This window comes from Rhinoderma darwinii, chromosome 1 (genome assembly GCF_050947455.1).
Source record: "Rhinoderma darwinii isolate aRhiDar2 chromosome 1, aRhiDar2.hap1, whole genome shotgun sequence".
In the NCBI taxonomy this organism is placed as follows: Eukaryota; Metazoa; Chordata; class Amphibia; order Anura; family Rhinodermatidae; genus Rhinoderma; species Rhinoderma darwinii.
In genome coordinates, this window is record NC_134687.1 from 302,177,207 (window position 1) to 302,204,628 (window position 27,422).

Sequence of the window (27,422 nt, forward strand, 5' to 3'; positions counted from 1 at the left end):
GGCCAAACAATAGTCTATACAAAGTCCTAGTACAGGAGTACCTGTGATAGTCCAGACAGCAGCAGAGGCTTAGGCACAGATTGAACTTGAAGGTAGATGGACTTACAGTATCCCCCCTCTTCTTGGGACCAGAGCGAGAGAGGAATTTCTTAATGAGGGTAGGGGTATTGAGGTTCTCTTCTGTCTCCCAGGACCTCTCCTCTGGACCAACCCCCTTCCAATCCACTAGATAAAAAGTTCTTCCTCCTACTCTCTTGTAGTCCAGGATCTCCTTCAGTTCGAACACATCGGAAGAACTGCTGGGAGCAACTGAAGGACTAGGAGTCTTACTGTAGCGGTTCAGAACCACAGGCTTCAGGAGGGACACATGAAAAGAGTTGTGGATTTTGAGAGTAGGAGGCAGCCGAAGTTTATGAGACAGGGTTAATTTGTTGCAGGATCTCAAAAGGTCAGAGGAATCTAGGAGCAAATTTGTACGAAGGCACCTTCAAACGGATATTCCTTGAGGACAGCCAGACTTTGGTACCAGGAAGAAACTGAGGAGGCTCTCTTCTCCTAGTATCCGCTTTTCGCTTCATGCGATCGACTACCAGCAGAATAGAAGATCGGGTCTGCTGCCAGATTTGTAGAAAGTCCGCAAATGCAGAGTCAGCTGCGGGTACCTGGGATGTAGCCGAAACAGGACGAGTGATTTGTGGATGTTGGCTGTATGCAATGAAGAACGGTGTGGAAGCAGTGGACTCACTTGTGTGGTTGTTGTATGAGAACTCGGCCCATGGAAGAAGCTGAGGGGATGAATTTGTTGAAGGGGTCTGTATTTAGGGGGTCTGGTGTGGGGACTGTATTTAGGGGGTCTGGTTTGGGGACTTTATTTAGGGGGTCTGATCTGTATTTAGGAAGTCTGGTGTCTGTATTAGTTTAAGGGGTCTGTATTTAGGGTGTCTGAGTTCTGTATCAGTTTAAGGGGTTTAGGGGTCTGTATTAGATTAGGTGGTCTGGTCTGTGGTCTGTATTACTTAAGGGAGTCAGGTCTGGGGTCATTATTAGTGTAGGAGGTCAGGTCTGGGGTCTGTATTTAGGGGGTCTGTATTAGTCTGAGGTCTGTATTTAGGGCTCTGAGGTCTATATTAGTTTATGGGGTTTGTATTTAGGGGGCCTGGTCTAGGGTCTATATTAGTTTAGGGGTCTTTATTTAGGGGTCTGTTTTAGTTTAGGGGTCTGGTCTGGGGTCTCTATTAAGGGAGTCACGTTTGGGGTCATTATTAGTGTAGAAGGTCGAGTCTGGGCTCTGTATTTAGGGGTCCTGTCTGAAGTCTGTATTTATTTAGGGTGCTTGTTCTGGGGTCTGTATTTGTATAGGGGGTCTGGTCTTGGGACTGCAATAGTTAAGAACGTCTGGGTCTGTATGTATTCTATGTTCTAGTCAGGGGTCCAAATTTATTAGTCTGAGTAAAAGGGGTTGTCCGGGCACATCGATAGGTCATCAGTATAAAAACCGGTCTGTTCCCGGACAACCCCTTTAATGTATGGGCCTGGGCCTTGGTGTCTAAATTTGTGTGTTTCTATAGGGGCTGGAAATGGCTGCAGAAGTGATGGGCAAAGATGTCTCATCAGGAGATGTCGCATAATGGTCTGTGTCAGTTGGAGAAGAAAAGAAAACGACTCCCATCAGAGAAGACATCACTTGTGAGTCACTAGATTTATAGGAGATCTGTCCCCTCTCCTGACATGTCTGTTGTAGGAAATCCTTGTATTCTACATATCTTTGTGTACCCAGGACTAATAGACAAATGTGTGTTACTATTCCCATTGTCAAGAGGATGTGTCCCTACACAGTGTGATACTGTCAGCGATGGTTGGAGACTGTCAGTATGTAGGGACACAGCCCTTTGACAAGGGGAATCGTAACAACCACTTGTCAATGCTTGCACAAAAAGGCAGTGTTCACTATAGACACGGCGCGCCAGAGTGGCGGTGGAGAGGGGGGCCCAAGTTTGGGGAACATCCCAGGGCCTATGGTCTACTTAATCCGCCACTGGTAATGTGCTTTTGACTCAAGAGCCACTTTTGACTTTGCAACAATTGCAAAAAGTCTCATCTTGCCTTCCATAGGTAAACATTGCGTGACCAACTATTGTTGTATAGACTTTGCCTCAGCTAATAAAGATGTTATTTTAGTTATATGTAGCAAATACCTATATACTAGTTGTAGTATACTGGAGTCATGCGATACTCTTAGCACAGATGTTGCTTGTTGTCGTCATTTACATTTTTCATAATTTTTGATGAAGCTGCACAGGGAACTTTGTCGCAGTTAATAGCTAAGTACTCGCGTGTGAATGAAACGCGACAAAAGAGTCATAAGGGAACTTCAGGGTTAACAAAGCGGGCGGGCGTGCCTGCTTGCTAGGTCATGTAGTGGGCGTGGCGTGGACTTGCGGTGGGCGTGGTCGTTTCCAGCAGTCTGGTCCCGGAGCTCGGACCGGAGCGGGCAGGGGAGGATGCTGCCCGGCCGGAGGAACGTGTATGTGCTGCTGGACGTGCTATGCGTATGCGTTGGTAAGTAGCGTGGAGTGTAAACGTTCTTCGCTCGTTGTGAACTTTTCCTGCTTCCACGTATCCCACCTGGTTAACCCTCCACAGTGTGTGCCGGGAAGCGTTCTCCTCCTGACTTCCTGGGGTGCGGGTCACCTATGTACAGACTCCGCTCGGAGCTGCATACTTTACCCAGTCGTTCAGTGCCCCCTCTTGTAGAATGCTCCCTGCTTAGTGCCCCGTCAGTCTGCTCCTCCCTGTACTGTTTTCAGTTCTGTGCTCCCCGCTGCCGCCCTCTTTGTTGCACCCCTTGTATTGTGCACAGGACGTTGCTGCTCTTTGTTGTGCTCCTCACCGTGTCCATGGAGAAGACTGTCCCCTCCATAACAAACATTACCCCCCGCAGTCCCTGGGCTGCCTGCCTCTGGGCATGGTCACATGTAATACACCTTTATGCTCCCTGAGGTTGACTTTGACCTGCCGTGTTGCTACGTCGTTACATTGTAGATCCCACTAGATTCCATGTGACAGCTTTGTGTCCTGTCCCATCATGGTATAAGGGGGCATCACAGTATCATGAATGTTCACAGCTCTCCTCCTGGGTGTGATATTTACCATCCAGCTTCTGATTACATTGGGGGTTGGGGATAGCCTCTTTACTATGCCTGTATGGGGTGCGCTCTATCGATCTCTGTATTTAACCTTTTCACTACCCCTGTCTTATACAGCAGATGGTCCGGTACATGCACATGCGTTTTCTGGTGACCCCATATACTATACCTGTCGCTGGAACATTGATATGGATAACCGAAAACACTAGCTTGCACGTTACAACACACCTATATATGTGTTGTCTTATATCGTTTCAAGTGTGTTTTCCCAGCAGTTTTATTTGCGCTTTTCTTCCCCTGCAGCGTGAGGTTATGGAAGTGCAGGTTTTGTGTAGAATTTTGCTTGGGAGTAGTTCCTGTTCAGAAGGTTCAGGTAACAGCTGGGGGTTGTGTTCCTTTTGACAACCAAGCTTGACTTTTCTGTCAGATTCATGACTACCTTTAGCACAAGCCGTTCCTTTGTCTACCTGTATAATGCGCTATAACCGATACGGTGGGAACAAGGTAGTCAGCGGTGTATTTCGGTTTTCAGCGTAATTCTATGAGGGAGTTTCCAAAATCATTTTAAAATGGGCTTATTTATTTATTTTTTTACAATGCGTGTACAATAACCTTTATGTTCCATAGTGCGCTACAATAGGGAAATGTTACATATAAAATGACAAATTAGGAGAAGGAATGAATGTCAACAAACAGTAAGACAAAGGAGGGAGGACCCTGTCTCTAAAAACGCAATCCTAAGCCTTATGCACGTGGCCGGATCTGTAATATTGCGCCTATAGAGTCCTATGGGTCCATATTGTACCACATGTTCCATTGCATGGTGTCTTATTGAGGTATTTTCTACTAGAAGCATATGGTGCCTCAGAGAGCCACCATATTAGATAAAGGGGTCTGCTCTGGTGACAGACCACCCCCCCCCCACCTTTAACCCCCAACATCCTCCCATGTACTACGCATTAGAGTCCATGGGATGGGGTCATGTTGTTGACTAACAATATAATTAGGGAAGGAAAAAAAAATCACTGGCATGCATTATTGAGACAGTTCTGGGTCTCCAGCGTGAAGACCCTGCCAAAATACTCCCCATATCTCCACTTCAGTGTGACTTGATATTGGAGTCATTTGACCTCACCTACCAGTTTTCACGTTTTGAAAGGAGCCCAAGTTTTAAGCCCATTGTGCACGCTTCCTTTTCTTTTTGTTTTTACCTTTTGGAGAGTGCTGGAGGCTGCTTTAGATAAAAAAAACTGAGCGTCAAGTTGAGGAACCTGATCTACAAGATCGTGAGGAACTCACCCAGGTGTGTCAGTCGGTCCCTGTGTAGAGAGAGTCCGCTGTGCTCACAGGTGTGCCTATACGTTTATATGGACATATACAAGATCAGTTGTCCCTTGGTGGACACATCATCATAAAGTGTTCAGATTGTAACACCGTAAACTTCCACTCCACCTAAGGCCCGGTCTCCATTGTGATTATTGCATTGTCTGATCATGGTGAATCAGTGTGGTATTGCCGCTAACATTAAATATACATGCTGTTTTATGCAACCTTTATAGGTTTATGTCATTGGCAGTATCACACTGCTATCTACTGCATTTGGACAGTGCAATAGTCGACGTGTGTAAGATCACATTGGAGCCTAGGCCTAATGGGCTTTTACCTATATGACTATAGCTTTTAAAGCTTGGACCAGTGTGTAATGTTCTCGTTCTTTTATCAGGTTGCACTGATCTTTCTATCGTCTTCCGGGTCGACCTTCGAGCAGGTGTAACATTTATGATTTAGCAAGTATGTTTGTGTGGTCATAATCTGAGGTGACATGACATGCCCTTCTGGCATAGATTAGGCAATATCAATCAATGTGCAAAAAGTTCTTAGCATGTCCTTTTATTTTACTTGTAGCATTTTCAGTGAAGCAGTTGTCTATTGCTACCAGTAATGTTCCTGCTTTGATTTTCCAAAGGACCTCTAAAAAATGAGCTGAAATGTGATGGATTTCTATGGGCACTTTAAGATTGCCTGCATTTTGTTCCAGATCTGCACGGTTTCTTCACTCTGTAGCTGCTTCAAGGCTTGTCAACAGTGCTGTCGTCTGGAGAGCTGTCCATGGGGGGTGGGGTCAGGTTGTACATTGCTTCAGCCTAAGTCTACGTTCACACGACAGTGAAAAAAAATGGCCGTTAAAAACTGATCTACTGTCACATGGACATTTTGCATCAGTGTGTCCCCAATTTTCATCCATTTCCAGTCCGTCTGTCTGTTTTTAATGGCAGTTTGTCATCCGTTTTTCATGGTCGTAGGAAAAAAAAAAAGGTGGATCTCATTTGTCGGGGATTTTTTTTGTATCCAAACGCCCTGAAAACACTGCAGTGCCCACTGTAGATAGTGCCACTGTAGATAGTGCCACTGTGCCCACTGTAGATAGTGCCACTGTGCCCACTGTAGATAGTGCCACAGTGCCCACTGTAGATAGTGCCACAGTATCTCCCTGTAGGAGCGGAATCCCTCTGGCTGGGGATTCTGCTCATAGACGGAGCACCTGACGTCTCTGTCCATTTATTGACAGTGACATCAGGGTCTTCTAAGAGCGTAATCCACTGCCAGATCGTCCGCATATGCATAGCGCGTCCAGCAGCACATACACGTTTCTTCCGCTTCAGGAGTAGCCCCTGATGTCACTGTCCATATATGGATAGTGACGCTGGGGGCTTCTCCAGGAGGGGAATCCCCAGGCAAACAGTCGGCAGAGCTCTGGCCGGGGATTCTTCTCCAGAAGTAACCTCTTGACGTCACTTTCCATATATGGATAGTGGCGCCGGGGGCTTCTCCAGGAGCGGAGTCATCGGCCAGAACGGGGTCTGGCAGCTGGGGATTCCGCTTCTACAGGGAGCTACAGTGGTCCAATCTATGGGGGTGGGGGTTTCAGAGGGAGCCACTGTCCATATATGGACCGTGATGTCAAGGGCTTTCCCAAGACAGGAGTTCCCGGCCAGAGATCTTGCCATGCTCTGGCTGGAGACTTCATAGTTGAAAGCCCTGACTTCACTGTCCATATATGGACAGTGCTGTCAGGGACTTCCCCGGGCTCAGCGCTCAAAGTAGCGTTGTGTGCGGGAGTCCTCGCCAAGATCAGTTTTTACCGGCCGTTACAAGGATTGATTCCTTAAAAATGGTTGGTAAAAACTGATCCATTGACTTTTATGGGAGCTGTCTGGCTGTGAAAACGGCCAAAAATAGGAATACCTAGTTCCCTCTTGTTTCTACGTTTTGAAATAAACATAGTTTTGGCTTTAAGGCCAGGATCACACACAGTTTTGAGGCAGTTTTTGGCTCCGTTTTTTTTTTAGCCATACACAGACGTGGTCACGAAAGAAAGAAGATGCCTACGTCTTTAATTTATACGTTACCTTTCGTTTCAATCCACTTCTGGATTGAAAAATACTGGTTAAAAACTGTATCAAAACATTGTGTTTGTGATCCTGACCTATAATTAAAAAAAACTGCTCTGAAGCTGCAAACTTGGCCAGTTTTGTTTGACAATGCAGTGATCTCCCAACACAGGACTGTGGTGTAACTGCTCCTGTAGTTTCACAGCAGAACTGTCAATCTCTCCCACGTTCAGTTGTCCGTCTTGTAAACACTGGGCTCGAAACAGCAGAGGTTAGTATAGGAATCGGATAAGTAAGTCTTTTTTTTTCCCCTCAGGTGCACAGTTGTCTTCCTAATAGATTATGCCATGATACAGCATTTTTCATGTATATTACACTTCTGGAACATCTTTATACAGTTGGCGTTATGTTATATGGTCACACTTTGCTAGCGTATTGAAGTTCGGATTCAGTAATTGACCCAACTAGACTGGACGCTTTGTACATTGGAAGTGAATTGATTATTCATGAGTCTATTGAACGTCATATAATAGTCACCATTTTTTTCAATCTTGCTAAAGGCTGGTAATCCAATTCCTTTAGATCCCCAGTGGATGCCAGGCTGCTATCAGAATTGGCTTAAAATGTGCATGTAATTCACTTGAACACTTCTGTCAGTGCAGCAAGCTCAGTCTGCACGTGACCATGTCTACACTGTGCGTGTCCTGTAACGGGTGAATGCTATAAAGCTATAGCTGTGTTCGATCTATAGTTCATTGTCTGAACTTTTTTTTTTTCATATCAGACAGTTTGTATTTTTGTGACGGTCCCTCCCTAGTCGTTGACTTAATCAGTTGATGTATTATAATATTTATGTAAAAAAAAAAGTTTCTATATATTCTTCCTATACTAGTTGAGGGAGCATACAATTTACTGAGCTGACATCATGGGCAGAGAATCTTTATTTTATAACATGTGGTTGGGGAAGCAATTGGCTCGTAGTTGGCTTATGACATTAACCAGCAACTCCTATAATTGACAATATATCAAATTAAGGCCTTATTCACACGACAAGGTCCGAGTGTCGGCCGATAAAATCGGCCGTTTTGCATCCGGGCCGTGTTGGCGTTTTTAATGGCCGATTTTGACCCGTTTTGTATCCGGTTTTTTTCCCTGTCCATTTTAAAATCGGATGAATTTAATTTAAATTTGTTGCCACACCCAGCCCCCTGGTAGGTAATGCCACCCAGCCCCCTGCAGGTTGCACCTCCCCCCCCTTCCTGGAGAAGTCACTGACTTCAATGTCCATATATGGACAGTGTAGTCACTCACTTCTCCTGTAGCGGAATTCCCGGCCATAGGGTCGGGGATTCCGCTTCAGAAGTGAGTGACATCGCTGTGTCCATATATGGACAGTGTAGTCACTCACTTCTATAGCGGAATCCCCAATCCCCGGCCGGGGATTGGGGATTCCGACTCCTACAGGGAGCAAAAAAAGACCCTCCTCCTCCTCACATGCACTCTGCACTGTGAGGAGGAGAGAGAGAGCGAGCCACGGAAGACACGGCCGTCATTCGGGACACATTTCGGTGATATCCGTGTATTACCCGGCCCCATAGGCTTCTATGGGGGCCGGGTAAACGGCCGAAAATAGGGCATGTCCCATTTTTTGACGGCCAGGTTTCCCAGACCATCAAAAAATCGGTCGTATGAATAGCCCCATTAGGGGTCTATTGTTCCTACTGCAGCCATGTGACGGACGATTTTTGAACGGCCGTCACACGGCCGGGAAACCTTGTCGTGTGAATAAGGGCTAAGACCTTTTTTATTTTTTTCGTTTTAATACAGTCCTGTATTAAGTCCACTATTCAAACACCTCTTACCCTAGGCAATGCCTTCAGTTTTGTAGGGTGGTACATTTCTGAGCACTACATTTTTAGCTTAGCGTTGCATTACCAATGTAGTTTTTTATCAGGTTCACATCAAGTTGAACTACATGGTACGCCGCCTCTACAGATTTTCATGTATCCTAGGCACCTAGAAATTTGCCGCTAGGACCTAGCCTTTAGGGCTGTTTTCTATTGATGTGTATTTATGGAACTTCCTATAGCAAAGTCTTAAATGGCTCCCAAATTGTGCCATCTTTCATTCACCCCTATGGTATGATGTATGTGGCAAGCTTTAGGGTGCACACATGGAAAAATGTTCTGCTGCGTGTTACCTGGGGAGTTTTGCTGCAGATTCCCAGCGGATTTCACCCTTTCTACATTGAAAAGTGTGAAATCTGCTTTTAACATCCACGACAGAATGAGCAAGCTCTGAAAATCTGCAGAGTTCTCTATCAGTGCAGAAAATGTTCTGCAGCTTGTGGATGAGGCTTGTTTAAATCCCATTTACATGGCTGGGACTGTAATTCACTGTAAATTTTTGCAAAAAGTCTGCAGCATTTCCATCCCGTGTGCTGGGGACTTTTGAGGCCCTTATTCACACGGGCCTCATAAAAAGGCCATCACCCAGCCGCAGTAGGAACAATATACCCCTAATGGGGCTATTCACACGACCGATTTTTTTTGACGGGCCGGGAAAACCGGCCGTCAAAAAATGGGACATGCCCTATTTTCGGCCGTTCACCTGGCCGCCCGGCTCCCATAAAAGTCTATGGGGCCGGGTAATACACGGCAATCACTGGAATGTGTCCCGAGTGACGGCCGTGTCTACCGTCGCTCTCTCTCTACTCACAGCGCAGAGTCAATTGCTGTATGCTGGAGGTAAGATTCTACAATGTGGGGGTGCTCTATACATGGGTAGTGTGTGGCAGGGCCCGGGTGTACAGCAGGTGGAAGGGGGTGCTGCGCTGGCTCCCTCCCCCTACTTGTTTTAAAAGCGCCCTGGCCCGGCGACACCTCCCATGGCTGATGGCGCCGCTAGCAGCGGCTGCGTGCTAGCCCCACTTTAGCTCCCTGAAGGAGCAGAATCCCTGTGTGTTTGGGGATTCCGCTCCTGGACAGAGCGCTTGATGTCTCTGTCCATATATGGACAGTGACATCAGGGGAAACTCCTGAAGCGGAATCCCCGAACACTCTGTGACTGGGGATTCCAGACCAGGAGAAGCCAGTAGCGTTCAGTGTCCATAAAGGGACGCAGACGACAGGGGCTTTTCCTGAAGTGGAATCACCGACCACATGGGGATTCCACTTCAGGAGTTGCCCCCGATGTCACTGTCCAGATATGCTCGGCTCGGAACTGATGCAAAACGGATGCAAACCGGCCGGGAAAAACTGCCTTTTTTATCGGCCAGGAAAAACGGCCGATTTTATCGGCCGACACTCGGACCCTGTCATGTGAATAAGGGTATGTGCACACACAGAATCAAAAACGTCTGAAAATACGGAGCTGTTTTCAAGGGAAAACAGCACCTGATTTTCAGAAGTTTTTTTAATCAGTCACGTTTTTTCGAAAAACTGCTCCAAAAAAAGTCTCAAGAAGTGACATGCACTTCTTTTTCGCGCCCTGTTTTCGGCTTTTTATGGCCCGAAAAACGGCTGAAAATAAGCCGTGTGAACATACCCTTATATTGCCACATGTGCTGAAATAAATCTCCTTCGTGTATCATCGTTTTTCTGACTTGATGGTCATGTCCGGAGCAATGTACCTGCAGTCAATGAATGGAATAAAAATAGTAATGTCAACTTACCTAATTTAGCACTATTGTTTTCATAACTGGGGTGGGGTGGAAAATATGGCTTTCCACCCCACAGGAAAGGCCTACTTAGTTGGCCCGGTCAACCAGAAATAGTTGGAATATTCTCCTTATTGATGTTTGAGCATTGTTGCATGTGTTGTGGTCTCATGAGGACCTGCTGTTGGGTGTATCTTTTATGTCAGACATCCAGTGGAAGTTCTGTTTTCATTTTAATAATTACCTTCCCGTCACTTTTTCCTAGTGTATTAGTAATATGTTCTCTAAGATTCTTTAGTTTTATGGCGTGGTGTTATGTAGCATTAGTAATGAATTTTTATTTTTTATTTTTTTTAATGGTCTAAATATATATTCGCTAACGTACAACTTTATATATTGCGTATATAGTATGCTAAAGTGGTTATCTGATTGGATATAAATAAATCTTAACCCCCTTCTACACCAACATTTACGTACTTCACGTGAGGGAGTTGCCGTTCCAAGACAAATATATGTCCTAAGCCTCCTTTTATACCACTTTTTTTATTTATTTTTTTGGCGTTTTAATACACCATGCATTTTGAGCATTTTTCTCATATTTTACTATATACTTTTATAGTGTAGCATTTTTATACAGGCAGCCCAAATCCTGAGCAAGGACCCCAGGGCTGTCTTGTAATAGTGGCTGTTTTTTCGTACTTAATTTACTGGTACGGTGAAACCACTTTGAGATCACCACCCAAAATGACATTGAAAAGTGGTCTTCTAGGGGGTGGTCTTATCAAAGAAGTCCAGTATGCATAATTGAAAATCTGTCTCCAATAATCTGGTCTGGATAAGGGGGTGGTCTTTTGGAGAGGTTTCAGCGTATAACGAAATATCTCAGTACATAATAGTAAAATAAAAATACTAATCAAAATGAAAAATGCTCCATCCCTTACTACATTTGAGGGTTTGTTACAATGGCTCCAGGATGATACATATTTTCTTACATTGATACATCATAGCAAACTAAAGATTTGTGCTGCTGATGTTTTTTGCTCACATATTATTGCCTAGACTGGACACAATTGTAGCAAATTTTCGGCTTTGTGATGTATTAGGCCCAGTTCACACAGAGTTTTTTGACGCGGAATCTGCAGCAAAAAATGGCCGAAACCCCCTCCGATTGATTTCAATAGGAGGCGGAGGAGTTTTTCCTCTGCGGTTTTCAGCCACTCGCAGTAACCAAAAAAAGCGGCATGCTCTTTCTTGCAGCGGTTCTGCCTCTGACCTCCGATTAAAGTCAATGGGAGGCAGAGAAAGCATTTTTTGCAGCATTTTTTCCCCGTGGCGCTCAAACGCCGCAGCCGAAAAATGCAGCAAAAACATGCCAAGAAGGTGCAGGCAGGTCAAAATCTGCCCTAATATTCCTGCAAAAAAAACTGTGTGAATCGGGCCTTAGGTCTGTACAGGTTCTCAGCCACAGGACATGAACAAGAATGTTCTCATCCACTGACCGCAAAGACCTCTTGAATTTGGTGAATAAAATGGAAACACAAAGGGGGTATTTTTCAACCTTCATACACCAGTTTTTTTACTGATAATGGGACAAAAGGTCAAAATTTGCATAGCAAATTACGACACTTGTATGTAACGCAGTACTGATGATTTTAAGTGCTTCGTCTATTATAAGGACCTGATGATGATGATGCTGGTGAAAGAATGGATGGAGCATGGTTTAACTAAAAAAATGTGACCTTTATTAAGAGGCGTCGCCTCTTGATAAATGAGAGGCATCTTATTCTAACTTCTTTATAAGGCTGGTGTATGAATCGCCAGTCTTAATAAATTTCCCCCAACAGTGAATAGGCCTTCTCTTTGCAGACAATAGTCCTAGTACCCTGCCAGAAACAACGCATCAGTTGGCGTGTTGTACAGTTGAACAGTTAAAGTGGGTGAATGTTTTATAATGCGTATAAGTAACCGCTAACCAATTAGTGGTCAGATATTTTCGGATTAATGATGCTCTGACTAAGAATCGGCAAAGCGGGGAAGTTTGCCAAACTTTCTTGTCATTCTGTATATCTGTACAGTTTGGCTGGTTTCACAGATAGTGTAAAAATATTCCCTGCAGAAACCACTTAGGGTATGTTCACACGACGGGTTATTCCTGAGGAAAAATCAGATGTGGATTTGGCCAAGATTTTGTGGCAGGAATCGAAGGCTTTGCAGTAAAAGCAGCCATGTTTCTTCACGCAGATTACCATCGTCCAATGGAGATTATCTGCGTGTGGCTATCCGATGGGCAAATACACCACGTTTGTGACCCTGTCGCTGGTCACATGTTGTTCTTGGACCACTTTTGGTAGGTACCAACACTGCGTATTGGGAACACCCCACTAGACCTGCTATTTTGGAGATGCTCTGACCCTGCCGTCTAGCTATCACAATTTGGCCATTGTCAAACTTCAAGAACTGACTTCATTTGCTGCCTAATATATCCCACCTGTTGACAGGCGGCATTGCTTTACCTTTCAGTGGTTATAATGTTATGACTGGCGCGTGTGTGTGTGTGTGTGTGTGTGTGTGTGTGTATGTATGTGTATATGTATGTATATGTGTGTGTGTATATATATATATGTGTATATATATATATATATATATATATATATATATATATACACACATTATTATGACCACCAGCTAATATCCAGAGCAACCTCTGTGTGCAGCACGGACAGCAGCTAAAGGTGCTCTTGGAAGTCTTGGTTGTGCTCTTCCAACCACTGTCGGACATTTCTAGCCGTGTGACATGTCGCGTTGTCTTGCTGGAAGATTCCATGTGCCCCAGGGAAGACAAACAGCATGTATGGGTGGACGTGATCTGCAATGATAGATTCATACACAAATCGGTTCAGAGAGTCTTCCACAAGGGTGAGTGGGCCCAGAGAATGCCATGAAAAAATTCCCCGGACCATAACGCTGCCGCCACCCGCTTGTGTTCTTCCAGCAATGGATGTAGGGTGTTTGTTCTCTGATGTTTCTCGCCTGACACGCCAATGTCCATCCATTCGATGAAGCAGAAAACGTGACTCATCAGCGAAGGAAACACTTTGCCATTCGTCGGTGGTCCAATTTCCATACTGCCGTGCAAATTACGGCCTTTTTTTCCAATGCGCCTTTGTTCGCATAGGAGCAGTGACCATCGGTATGCTTCGGAGCCCCATACGCAGTAGGGTTTGCTGAACTGTTATTTCAGACACCCGTCTGGAAGCCCCCCGGTTGATTTTCATGGTGAGCTGCTCCACTGTAGCGTGTCGTTCTGACCTCTCGCACCTTCGTTGCCGACGTTCAACTCAATGGCACGTGGTGCTCCGCAGTTTTCACATCGGTTTTACCCAATGTAGCCATTTGTCAATTTACGATACACTTCCACCACAGCAGCACGTAAACCGTTCACAAACTGCGCTGTTTGAAAAATACTGCCACCCTTGGCCCGAAAGACAATCATCATCCCTTTTTTCAACTTTGGTAAATCGCCCCTTTTACCCACAACACCACCGAATGATCACTTCAACTGGAATGCTAGTTCCTACTGTAAAATTAGGTGGAGGAGGGATAATGATTTGGGAATGTTTTTCTTGATTTGGGCTAGGACCCTTATTTCTAGTGAAGGGTAATGTCAATGATATAGCATACTGATACGTTTAAGACCGTCGGATGCTTCCAACTTTGTGGCAACAGTTTGGTAAAGCCCTTTTCTGTTCCAGCATGACTGTGTCCCAGTGCACAAAGAAAGGTCCATAAAGGCATGGTGTGACAAGCTTGGTGTGGAGGAACTTAAAGGGGTTGTCCACCTTCTGACAACGGATGACCTATCCACCGTATAGGTCATCAGTATGTCATCGTCACCCGGACCCCGCACTGATAAGCCGATCTGGTGGCCTGCGGGTGCCAGATGTTGTGGCACATAATGCTATGTACAGAGCCCAGAAGCAGTTGGCTTCGTACATAGCATAGCGGCCGTTCTGCAGGTCTGCTCCTATTCACTTAAATAGGAGCAGAGCTGCAGTACTGCAGCTCGACCGCCATTCCGTGGCCGGAGATAACTGCTTTCGGCTTGTACGTCCGGTGGCGCGGGGCCCGGGTGTTAGACCCCCACAGATCATGTACTGATGACCTATCCGATGGATAGGTCGTCAGAAGCTGGAAAACGACTTTTAAGTGGAATGTACAGAGCTCTGACCTCAACCCCCATCAAACATCTTTGGGATGAATTAAAACGCCGATTTTCTGCTAAACATTCTTGTACAAAATTAGTGTCTGACCTCACAAGTGATTTTTTTTTTTTGGGCTGAATGGGCACAAATTCCCTCAGACACACTTTAAGATCTTGTGGAAAGTCTTCCCAGAAGTGTGTAGGCTTTTATAGCTGCAAGACTATGTACAGACAGGGCGGATACGCTGCGTAAAAGCACACGCGTATCCACCCTGGGTGCCGCAGCGAATTCTGTCCGATAAACCATACAAAATTGTGGTGCCGTTTTTCGGCCGTAATGTCCGCTTCAGAAAACTGCATGTAAAAAATAAACCGTTTCATACTTACGTAGCCATGGCGAGGTGTCCCTCTGCCGGCCTAGACGAAGAAGCACAGAATTCTAGGTAGGTATAAAAAAAAAAAATCTGAGTTGCGATTTTTGGCATAATCGCAGCTTTTCCACCACAAGAAAATCGCAGTGTCTGCTATTTGTTGCGGGTCTTAACTCCCTGTTGAATTCAATGGTGGCAAAACCCGCAAGAAAAATGCAGCGATTACGCAAGTACACTTGACATGCTGCGGATTAAAAATAAAGCACCGCAGATTAATGTCTGATCATTTTTTCTGCTCATTATTTACGCAGCGTGTGGATGAGTTTTAAAATCTCACCCACTCTGCTGCTGCTGTATTATGCTGTAGATTTCCCGCAACAAAACCTGTTCGGAAAATCTGCAGTATCTACACTACGTGTGAACTTACCCTAAAAGGGGAGCCCAACTCCATATTTATGCCCATGATTTTCATAAGGGTTTTTCAACAAGCTCATATAGGTGTGATGGTCAGATGTCTGCATAATTTTGATGTGTGTTTGTGTATAATTTTTTTCTCCGGACACTCCCAATGTAAATAAATAGTAGAAATAAAAGGCGGAGGTGGTGCCATAGTATGGCTAATTACCATACGCCCAGATATAATTAGTTGCACAATTAAAAGTTTGTGTGTGTGTGTATATATATGTATATATATATATATATATATGTGTGTTTGTGTGCCAATCATCGTAAATGTAGGGATGAACAATTGTTAATACGCTTGTTCGTCCCCATACAGTTTGCGCATTGTCGGAAGCGCATCCACATGGAGATATGCTACCGACAAATGATAATATTTTTGGCCGCATAAAAGATAAATTCAGCCAACAAGCGAGTGTTTGCTGGCTGATCGATGCCGTGTTTACAAGGGGCAATGATTGGACACGAGTGTTCGTGCAAACACCCATTCGGGCGATTATCTGCCTATGTAAAAGGGCCTTCAGAATTCTTCTATTATGATATGCATGCCTCTGACCACAGCTAGTACACCGGTGGTAACGTTCACCCCTGCTGAACATATTTACTTCTCCTCATGCTTGAGCTCCATCACATCTGGCACATGTATATAGCTAGCATAGGGACCCCATTTTGTTAGCCAGGAGGCTTAAATAAACTGGAATTCCGGTGTTGTTGACTGCGGGTTAACAATACGGTTTGGTCTTCATTGTCTATTCTTTGAAGTTTACCTACCGCAAATAATTCGATATTGGCTGCATTTTCTGCTTTGTGACACTTTTTCGGAGCCGCTGTTTTGTTACTGCTGTTATGTTAGGACATCGGATAATACATAGGCTGTGTATAGCTTGTAGTGAGCTTTTTTTTTTAATTTTTTTTTTACTGAATTCTTATAATTGGTAACAGATACGTATGCCTGTATTCAGTATCGCTGTCTCCTAATTAATTCCTTGTGTCCTACGCGTTCTTTAACTGTTTATTAGTAATCCTCTCACGCAACCCTGTGTACTTATTCCTCATCGGAGACTACACTGTATTTTATCAAACTCTAGCAGCAGTCACCATGGTTTGTGCTTATGGACAGAATTTAGCCATAGAATTATGCAGAAAACATGATGTCCATAGCGACATTTTAGACCCGATTGGTTGCAATGGGCAACCTCTACACTTTATTACTTGTTTTGAATAATCTTCCCCACTTTTATATCGCTCCAAAATTAATTTACAAAGTCCTAGCAAACCCCTTTATGCCCTACTTACGCTTTATATTATTGTGCATTGTTTCTACAGTCTCTTGGTTTTTTGTTGTGTATTTTCTTTACCAATTCAACATAATTTTATAGTTAATCTACGTAAAATTCTGTTTAAGGCCCCATGCACACGACAGCAAAAAAACCTCAGTTTTTGCGGACCGCAATTGCGGCCCGCAAAAACGGAGCTATTCACTTTCATTGAACACTGACACCTTTCCGTAGCACTAAGGAAGGGTGTCAGTGCCGTGGAAATGTTCCGGGAATTATGGAACATGTCCGTTCTTTCGCATTTTGCGCGCCGTGCTCCCATACTTTGTATGGGAGCACGGCCCGAAAATGCGGCGGTCAGTCAGCGGCCGGCCGTGCCCGCAATCGTGGGCCGCGATTGCCCGCACGGTCGTGTGCATGGGGCCTAAATCTATAGACAAGCATTACTTATACTAGTCCTGAGTTATAGCCTGAGCTGCGTTCACCTTTCTGGTTGTTATTGGAAATGGTAAAAAAACTTGTCAGACAGAACTTAAAAAGGGCTGTCCGATCAGGGTAACCCCCTCTTCTAAATACAGTGCCGCTGGCAATCCTCTGATCGCCATGGGTCCAGCAATTGACACCTCCGTCGATCAGCTGTTATAGCCTGGGTAAGCTGCGGATGACCTTTTATTTTTCCTATAGCGGATGCAGGGGTCATTTTAAAGAGGATTTGTCACTAGTTTAGTAATGCCCAATCTCCTAGCTAATTTAATAGGCGCCATCACACTCTTTATGCTTATTATTTTTAGAAGTTATGAGTTTTTATTTCTAAATATGCAAATTGGGCTATACTAGAGTGGGCGTCAACACCAGTGATTCTCCTGAGGTGGAGCTTCCTCACAGCCTCTGACGCTGTCCCATCAGCCTGAAGCTGCTTCACACAGTGTGAGAGACTGAGGCTGGAGGGAAGGGGGATCAATTCAAGTAGCCATATCTCCGGCTGTGGACCACCTAGAACAGCGGTTCTGGTGGCATATGAAAGAGGAGATTATAATCTTTCATATGGTTCTAGCTGTGAATCAACCGGAGAGATCACCTGTTGAAAACACAGTCGGGAATGGAAGCTGTATGATATATGATCAGGCTGTGTTGCTGGGCAGGGAAGGGGGAGAAGCTGTATGCTGATTGCACCGTGTCATACAGAAAATATTATGCTGCCCAGAGTGAAAAGAAAGTTACCTCCCGTTTGGCAAGTATATTTAAAAAAAATATGAAATATGCACATAACTTTGCAAATAATAAAAGTTTTTTTAATTGTTTTTTTTTTAAAAACTCTAGTTATTAGCATAATATCGCATATTAGACTATTTGGGAGATAGGGCATTAATAAACTAGTGACAGATCCTCTTTAAGGTCATTCTACACCAGCCATAGATTGGGCGAACAAGCGCTCGTTCCCAAACATTGTCCTAGCAAACGTTAATTTGTTGGCTGTTGGAATCTTTTTTTTTTTTTTTTTATGGGCTCCGCCGCACATCTACTTGTGTAAAAGGGATGGGCTGCCGACCAGATGCAAAGGTATAGGGATAAACGGTCATAATGATGATACATTGCGATCATTCCACCATTTAAATGGAGCAAACAAACGCTGATCAACAGAGAATCTGCCCGTGTAAAAGGACCCTTGGTATTACATCGGTCCCATTCAAATAAATGTCAGGATATATTACATAGGTTTGCTGTATCTTCCAGAGCAGGAGCCTCTCTTGCAGCTGACCTGGGTAATAGAGGGAGGTCCCAAGCAGAACATATGGAAAAGTGTTGTCCTGTTGTGACAACCCCTTTGTGACCTTAGCTGAGCTCCTATAATGCCATGCGAGAGTTTTTCTGCAACATCAAATTACTGTGCCTGTGTCTGGTGTAGAGAATACATGCATAAAACTTGCTAGAACAAGCTCTGTGCAGACATTGAGCCAGCAGGGACTTCAGCTCTGAAGCCTCCAGAATTGTGACTGCAGTTCTTGACTGTAATACAGACTGTAACGAAGGGAACAGGTTTTTTAAGTTACTTAAAGGGGTAATCGGGGAGTTTTAAAAATCTTTACTAGGGCAGGGAATTCTATAAAGTAATAAATGATCAGGTACTTACCACTGAAATGACCACCTCCCCCAGTCCCGCGCAGCAACCTCTGTCCTCCCAGTCCGCTCCGGTCCCAGAAGCTCCTATAGTATTCACGTCCTGTTGCATCCAATCAGTGGTCACGTGCCACACACGGCAGCGTCACCGCTGAGGCTAGTAATTTGCTGCAGTGGCACGTGATTGAGTGGCTTGTGACTGCTGCATAAGTTTCTGAAGAAGGTAAAAGGGCTGCAGCGTTTCGGGGGTGAGTGCCTGATAGTTTATTATTTTTTAGCATTCCCTGCCCTAGTAAAATTTTTAAGAGTCACGTAAAAGCCCTGTAAGTTTTTATGTGGACACGAAGGTGGACTTCCCCTTTAAAAAGAAACGGATACATTTTTCCTAGTGAACAATATGGAGGTAGGATTCTGATAAAGCTAAGATTTTAGCGTTCCTGACTGCATAAGAGAATTTCAGTTTATCCCAGATAATCCTATTTACACACGCATGAGCTACTACTGTATAATTTTGCTTTTTATTGTAGTTTTCTATAACGTGTGGTTACAGATGAAACTGAATCTACATTTAATAGTTTTCACTCCAGTGGTGATTAGTTAGCTATGGAATTTATATAGTGCAACAAAATCCATTCTGTACTGCATCTCTGGAGAGTCGCTGGAACCTGACCACCTTGCACCATGTTCTCCAGACGAACTCAGGGAGGACAGAAACCTTCCATGGATCAGAAGGTTACAGTCAATGTAGGAGATGGTTCTGGCAGAAGGTGTCAGATCAGTGATTCCTAACCTCTTAAAAATGGAGAAACACCTGTAGGATCTTCCCTTTCTAGGTTTCCCCATCAAGTACCTTTTATCTCTTCTGTAAAAGATAAAACTTTTACTGGTTTCTGGGGAACCCCTGACAGGATCCAAACGCTTTGTTAGAGGTTAAGGTGTGTTCACATCAGCGTTCGGTTCCACTGATGGGTTCCGTCAGACCTTTCCGTCAGGGGAACCCATTGGCAAATGTAAACCATAGGTTTCCGTTAGCATTACCACTGATTTCAATATTAATGCTTCCGTTTAAATGGTTTCCGTTTTGTCTCCGTTCCATACGTTTTTCGTTTTTCTTTGTGGAATCAATAGCTTAGTCGACTGCGCTATTTGCGCCAAAGAACACGGAAATCTTACGGATCGGAGACGACGGAAACCATTAGCAACGGAAGCATTACCATTGAAATCAATGATAATGCTAACCGAAACCTATGGTTTCCGTTTGCCTTTCCATTGATGGTTTCACCTGATGGAAAGGTCTGACGGAACCCATCAACTGTACCCAACGCTGATGTGAACAGGCCCTTACTGAGATTTTGAGAGGTTATTGAATTGCATCACTCCGCGTTAATACTTTTTTTGTTTGTTTGCCCCAGCTTGTCTAATCGGTGCATTTACACAAGACAGTCTTTTTTTCTGTACGATCCAATGGAGTACAATGCTTCTATCATCCAGGTTTGTAGGTTTGGCCATTTCTACTTGTAGATTATAGATTTCTATTTGTATTGTGTATGGACTCTTGTATACATTCAGCCTGTTACTGAGTGAGCTGATGAACGTTCAGTTTGTCCACTTGCATTGGTGGGCTGGTTATTCCGATGTCTTTGTGTAGACATTGCAGTTTACAACTAGATTGTTGTGCATATGCGACTGCTGTGTTTGCTCTTCGTGGTAAAACAATACACCCACATACATATGGAGATTACTAAAGGGAGGTCTCTGTTTACCCTCTTTTTCCAGCCCAGCTTTCCCTCAACAATTCGTTTACATGGGTTTTAGGGATTTGATGGATTACCGCTTACAGTAGTGCTCCCCTCACTAGCCTTCTGACAGTAAAAAGGTTTTGCCCTACCCATTATAAATATCTCTTGAGAACATGGTCATCTTGTTTTTGGTTTGGGCATTTCTCATTTATGATTTGTTATGTTATGTTCTTGGCAGCCGTCAAATTATCCTCTATAAAGCATGTCTGAAAAATATGACACACGGCAGGGTATGGGGTGAAGCTAAATAAAAAATGGGGGTTGGATGTAAACAAAAGTTCCAGGAGTGAAATATGAATATACCTTCAAATTTTTTCTATAAATCTCTTATATGTATGGGCTCATTAAAAATGTGTTCTTTTTTTTTTTTTTTTTAAATGATTGTACACACAAAGATCTGATTGCTACAACCATGTCTATGCTGTCGAAAAAGTGACCTGACACGATAGACCATAAACAATCCAGAGAAGGACAGTAGTTAGTCAGTGTACATACATTGGTGATGGGAGCTAATTTAGGCAAGTAAGCACGTGGGTTTTTATTTCCATGTGCCAAAACCCGCTAAACCAGCTAAGGAAAGGAGAGCTCAGACCTGCCCAGGTAATCCATGTGCTGCACCCTGTTCCGGGTTTTAACACCTCAAGTACCAATATGTTAGTGTTGTATTGTAGCAAATGGATGTTTCAAGACTCGCCATCCACATTTTGCCCCCGATAAAATAAACAGAGCAGTATGTACAACTCTCTTCATTACCAGTCATTATCCTACTTGTCTGTTTGGCATATTAGCCAACCACCATATTTGCTGTACGTTTTCACCAGTCATTCATCTTACATTCAACATCCGCTATTTACACTTATAGGACTTTTGCACACAGCAGTGACGGTAGCTCCACAGTGACTTGATTTGTTGCAGTTCAATCCTTCGTCGTGTACCATAAAAGAAGTTCATCCAATGGAGCATGGCACAATTTTTCTTCTGACGGGTTCTATATGACAAAATAGCAAAAAGAAGCCTCCATATGAAATTGGAGGCATATGGTAGAACAGTAAGGCCAAATGCACCTCTCTGGTTGTCCTGTTATGTCTCCGTACAAATACGGCCATGTGCATGAGGCATCATGGTGACAACCACACTCGTGATTTTGTCTCAAGGACTCTGGTAGTATGATACCACTTCATGACCAGATTGCTTACCCGTGTTCCTGGCCAAACTGGTTCATTCAATTAAGAGGTTGCTGGAATTGTCTGCATAAATGCAAATTGTTCTGTATGTCTAAAGAAATTGTATTTCCCCAAAAATGTCCACCATTTTGGGTTTTGTGATTTGGTAAATTTAGTGTATTCGGTTAAATTATAATACACTAGCTTCATATGATTGCCAACATCGTTTTTGGTTTTTTTTCGCAGCATCTATGCCATTTATTATTATGACATTAGTGAACAGACCATACAAGCGTGGTTTCTATTGTGATGATGAGTCTATTAGATACCCTTACCGAGATGACACTATCACTCACGGTCTCATGGCTGGAGTCACCATTTCCTGCACAATTATCATTGTAAGTATTGTTTGATTACGTTAATTTTCCGATTTCCCGTTCTATGTTATATTATTACATTTTTCTTTCACGGTAAACCATGTATATTTGCTTGTCTTCTGTAGGACTGTTCAGAAAGATGTAAGGAATATGAATTCCCTACAGTTCTAGATTCTTATCCTCCGCTTCCAAGAACCTATTAGGACAGTGGTCGTCAACCTGTGGCGCTTCTGCTTTTGGGAAACTACAACTCCCAGCATGGCTTGATAGCTGCATCTGTCAGGGCATGCTGAGTCCTGACAGTTTCCCATGGCTGGAGATCCACTGGTTGGAGACTCCAATATTAGGGAATTGCAAATCCCTTATATAGTTGTGTGGGTAATCAAAGTGAACCTATGCTTTAAAACAATTTTCTACATTCTCAATTACTACTTTTGATATTTTTTTTTTGTGCATGTTAGGGTTTTTCTAGATGGGCTTGTTCATTTTATTTCCCCTTCACGTTTCGTCTGAGTAGTAATAGCTGGGCTGTAACGTTGTTAAAAAGGCGGCTTTTAAGATCGCAAATAAATTACTTGGTAAATGTATATAAGAATTTCCATAGCCCAAAGAGCAGTCATATGAAAAATCATAATTTGTGCATAATGCCTAAAATTCATAATGATTTAACTGAAAATTGTCTGCGCTTCCTCTTGTATAATATAACAATGTGTCGGTTTAGGACTAGTTTCTAATGTGTTAATGGAATTTATTGTATCCCCAGATTGCTTCTGGAGAGATGTACATGGTCTTTTCTAAACGACTGTATTCTCGCTCTGAGTGTAACAACTATGTGGCTGCGCTGTACAAGGTGATTGGAACATTTCTGTTTGGAGCTTCAGTCAGCCAGTCACTCACTGATCTTGCAAAGTACATGGTAGGACGTCCACGGCCCAACTTTTTGGCTGTTTGTGACCCCGTCTGGTCAACTGTGAACTGCTCTGGATATGTGATGGAACTTGAATGCCGTGGAAGTCATGCAAATGTAACTGAGTCCAGGTGAGAGCATGATACATAGGCGGTAGTACTGTGTGGCTTACTTAATTCCACATCTCATATTACAATGATAAAATTTTGTCAAAAATACTGCATACAACTGGGATTATGACGTACATTGTTCAATGTCTCAGTAATACAGGTTTTGATGTAATTCATTTGTATTGATTTTCCTATAAAGCCCTTAATCCGTTGTAATTATATCTTTCAGACTCTCCTTCTACTCGGGGCACTCATCGTTTGGAATGTATTGCATGCTTTTCCTCTCAGTAAGTATTTTATCTACCATTAGTTTGCTTTGTCCATCTTTTTCTTCCTATTTATAGTAGGCAGTATGATTTGTTACACATTTGTGTGCTTGGGCATATGTTATCTTTAGCAGCTGGCACTTGAGTGACTTCCTGCCACTTAGGCCTTATTCAGACGAACGCGTAATACGTCCGTGTGACGGCCGTTAAAACAACGCCCATCACACGGACCTGTATAATTCAATGTGGCCGTTGTCTCAACGGACCGTGTGAAGGCCAAACCGAAAGGAGCAGCATGAATCAATATAGCCCACTAATTTATACAAAGTAAAAAGTATGTTAAACCAAGTAACACGGGCTGATCCAAGGGCGTTCACCCAAAAGCATCGCAATGGAATATATATAACCTAGAAAAGAAGGATGCTATGATGACATATGATGTACAAAAAATAGAAAAATACTTTATTAGCATACATAATATAGGACAATGAACAATGTATAAAAGCAAAAGAATCCATAGACCAACAGTTAAAAAAGGGACACAAGACTGGGTGTCTATCAAATACTCATAAATAGCAGATAAGTATCTGTGATTAAACTTCCAGAAAAAGACATATCTAATGAGAGACCATATATGAAAATAGGAAATATATTCATATAAATTTGTGGGAAAAAAGGTAGAGCCCACAATATGATGACGAATTTGTCAAATGGCCGTATATATATATATATATAGTACTACATAAAATACCGGCAAAACATTTATGCAAAGTATTATAAACCACATAAGCATCAATGGAATGTAAACAGACCATGCATATGGTTGAACAAATATACACAGCAATATTTTGTACATATACAGTCACTATACGTGTAGAGGAATAAATACTGGAAGAGAAATCAATGGATATACAATAAGAATGGCGTATTTACATGGGATGAAACATACCCATATTGAGATGCCAGGAGAGAGACACACAGCCAGCGTCCATCCCCGTTGTCTCAACGGACCGTGTGAAGGGTCCGTGAGAAAAAAAGGACATGTTCTATGTTTTCACGCATCCCTCCAAAGACTCTAGTTTTTGGGGGAATGCATGATATTGCGTCCTGCAGCGCAGAGCACGGATGTTTCCCGGATGTGAAAAACAATAGTTTTTCACGTTCGAGAAGCGCAACGCCTGTCTGAATCTAGCCTTAAGTGGCATTATAGACTTCCTGCAATGTTCTTAGTGGAATCAATCTCAAACTACTTACACTAGATACCAGTATTTTTGCTTTCTAATTTGTCTACAATTCTAATTGTCTGCAAGCATTCTGGGTCCGGGTTCATAGACACCAGCTCTCATATCTCAAACAGATTATGAATCGTACATATTCTTTTTAAAAATGCTGGCTGAGGAAAAAAAAAAGTTGTCAGAAACCAAGGGGTTAAATGAATGAATGTCTCTACTCTACCTCCACATTCTCAAAATCACATAGCGGTTAATACTGGGAATAATTTCAAGTGACTCAATGGGTATGGAGTAATCCTTATAACTGCACAAAAAGTTAAAAAGGAGACATACAGCATTTTCATTATAAATTATTTGGAAAGATTTTCTAGATCCCCTCTTTTTTTTGGTGCTATTTTTAAGTAACCCCTATAATTGGAGAAAAAGCCTCTGTTCACGATTTCTGTTACTCTGACAGCCAGAATGGTGATCAAAATGTTCCTTTGATCCTTTAAGAACAGAAGGCATGAGACCATCAAAAACAGAACTTTAAATTCTGATGTGTTGATTTTCTAATTAAATGTTTTTTATATTTGTTTCGTTTTTCACTAATATTTGACTATTTTTCAAAGACTTAAAATTTGTAGTATGTGTCCTCTGCCATGCCACACAGTCTATCTAACTAAAATTCATTATCTACCGTCCTTGCAGTTATATATCCAGGTTCGGTTGTGTGGTAAATGGGCTCGCCTGCTTCGTCCCACAATACAATTCTTCCTGTTATCATTTGCGCTATATGTTGGATATACACGAGTCTCCGATTATAAGCACCACTGGAGTGATGTTCTTGTGGGATTTCTGCAAGGTGCCCTTGTGGCTACGCTCACAGTAAGTTCAGATATGATTTGTCCGTAGTAAAGATCTTGGGGTTCCCCTTGATACCTTCTTTATCAACAATGTACCCTTGTTCTGTCTTACACTGTGGTTGTATTCCCTTACGTCCTACATTTATTTATTTTTTCCTTTTTCAGGTTCGCTATGTCTCTGATTTTTTTAAAGTCCGAGCACCTCTGCCTTGTAGTAAAGACCCACTAGAGAGCAAACCAAGCCTCCAACTCTGTGAGTCTGACCAAAATCACTTTGGATACCTGGCAGGATCATGATACTCTTTTGTGCCCTACTCTGCTCCACCAACCACGTTGTTGAGGTCTCCAAATCTGGGGACTTTTACCCATGTAAACTGGCTGCTCCAAGGGAGGCTTGTGGACTGATCATGCGTGTTTCCGCAGTTTGAAATACGTTTGGACTTTTAAAAAAAGATTTTGTAATAATCCTGTATTTTCAGCACAAAAGCCGAATAACTTTTTATATAAATTTAACTATAGAGGGATATCTATGTAAATAGTTATCTCTATATATGAAATGTGTGACAGATTGCGTGTTAGTGTGTCTTATGCAGAGAGATTCATAACCAATTATACTTTGTGTGAGGTTGTTGGGAGAGTGTGCAGTATGACTGTTTTCTGTTATTGAATGTGTGTGTCAAATCTTGATTGTTAGTGTTGCAGCTATCTGCTAGCCTGTGGTTGGCATTGGCTGGGTTGAGAGGACTGGATCTGCATTCTAGGTACTACTTCAGCAGAGTAGTATGGAGAGAATGCTCCAGAACCTTCGCCCTTGCATATTAGCATAGTATGTCTTTCTGTTAAAACCACTGCTTATACACCTCAAAGGGAGGTACCAGAACCTATGGGGAGAGGTTAAAGGATAAAAGCTGCTTTAACACTCTTGTATATAATATATTACTTTTATTGTTTGTTTTTTTTCAGTGTATGTATCCTAACCTAAATCTGTGGGCTGTAAATAAAACAATCACCCCATCCGAATTTGACAGTGTATGAGTTAAAGATTTCCGTGTGTCTCGCATTTGCGTGTTGCTCTTTTTTCGCCTTTATCAACTTTATTTTAATCAATCATGCAACTTTTTTATCTTCACCTTTTGTACATGCTCCACCCCTCGGCACCAATCGTTTTACCTTTTGCCTATATTTCCTGTACAATTCTTTCCTCCTTGTCTTCTGATCAGTACTAAGTATTAAAATGAAAATACAGACTTTCTCATCATTCTTCTTTGTAATTTGTCGTATAAAGTGCCATATGTTTGTCATTCAGAGGTCAAAGAAACTTGTTTGTCAAGTCCCATTTACTTTCCAGGTTAATGGTAATCTATTGTCTATGCTGAAAGCAGTCGTAGGGGTGGAATCGCTGCTCAACTGCTTCCCAAGGGCAGATATTGGTGGAGATTTACTAAGACGGGCATCTATGCTTTCAGATACAATGCTGGAATGTATAGGGTGCACCCCATCACCCAACAAGGTGCTACAGAACAGCGACAGATTACGTTTGTACACAAACAATTGACTTGATTACCGGTAAAATTCAAGGTGGGCTTTTAGAAATATCAACGGACGCTATAAAAAATGCTGCAGCACCCTTACTCATAGGTTGCCAGGGGAAATAACACAAGAATGGCACAATGCAGAGTTCTAAAAGATGCTCCAGAATTGTTATTATAGGTCATGTTAATAATATATGACAAAGTGTAAACTTCTGTCTATTTTACCCTATACAAATATCATAATTTCATGTGACTTGATCCAACATGTAACTTCATTTCCACATGTGCAGGTGGTCACGCACTAGCTTCCTGCAAAGCTCTGCACAGGATAGAGCACGGGGAGCAATATATTCTCACGTATCCATAGCTTTCTGATAGATGGATAGATAGATAGCTATGACTATCATTATATTACAATTCAATATGAGACACATTCTTTCCCAGGGTGGGTGGAACAGACTGACATCCTGTGCAGGGAACAGAGGAACCTGTTTCCCCTCTGCTCTCCTGAGCCTCCCCTTCCAATACTGTAGACGGGAAGAGTGTTCGGCCGGAGAGGATGTTACTAA

At 42.9% G+C, this 27,422-nt stretch overlaps 1 protein-coding gene across 2 annotated transcripts; it reads left to right on the forward strand.

Moving 5' to 3' along the window:
- Nucleotides 1-2,451: 2,451 nt before the first annotated feature.
- On the forward strand, nt 2,452-26,569 carry PLPP2 (phospholipid phosphatase 2). 2 transcript variants are annotated; one of them, XM_075851107.1, is made up of 7 exons: nt 2,470-2,559; nt 20,035-20,113; nt 21,831-21,982; nt 22,725-22,999; nt 23,208-23,265; nt 25,167-25,343; nt 25,487-26,569. In XM_075851107.1, the coding sequence occupies exons 3-7, from the start codon at nt 21,836-21,838 to the stop codon at nt 25,616-25,618; spliced, it is 789 nt and encodes a 262-aa protein (XP_075707222.1). In that variant the 5' UTR covers nt 2,470-2,559; nt 20,035-20,113; nt 21,831-21,835; the 3' UTR covers nt 25,619-26,569. The 2 variants fall into 2 exon arrangements, with proteins under 2 accessions (XP_075707219.1, XP_075707222.1); XM_075851104.1 differs by lacking the exon at nt 20,035-20,113 and having other exon boundaries at nt 2,452-2,559.
- The last annotated feature ends 853 nt before the right edge of the window (nt 26,570-27,422 follow it).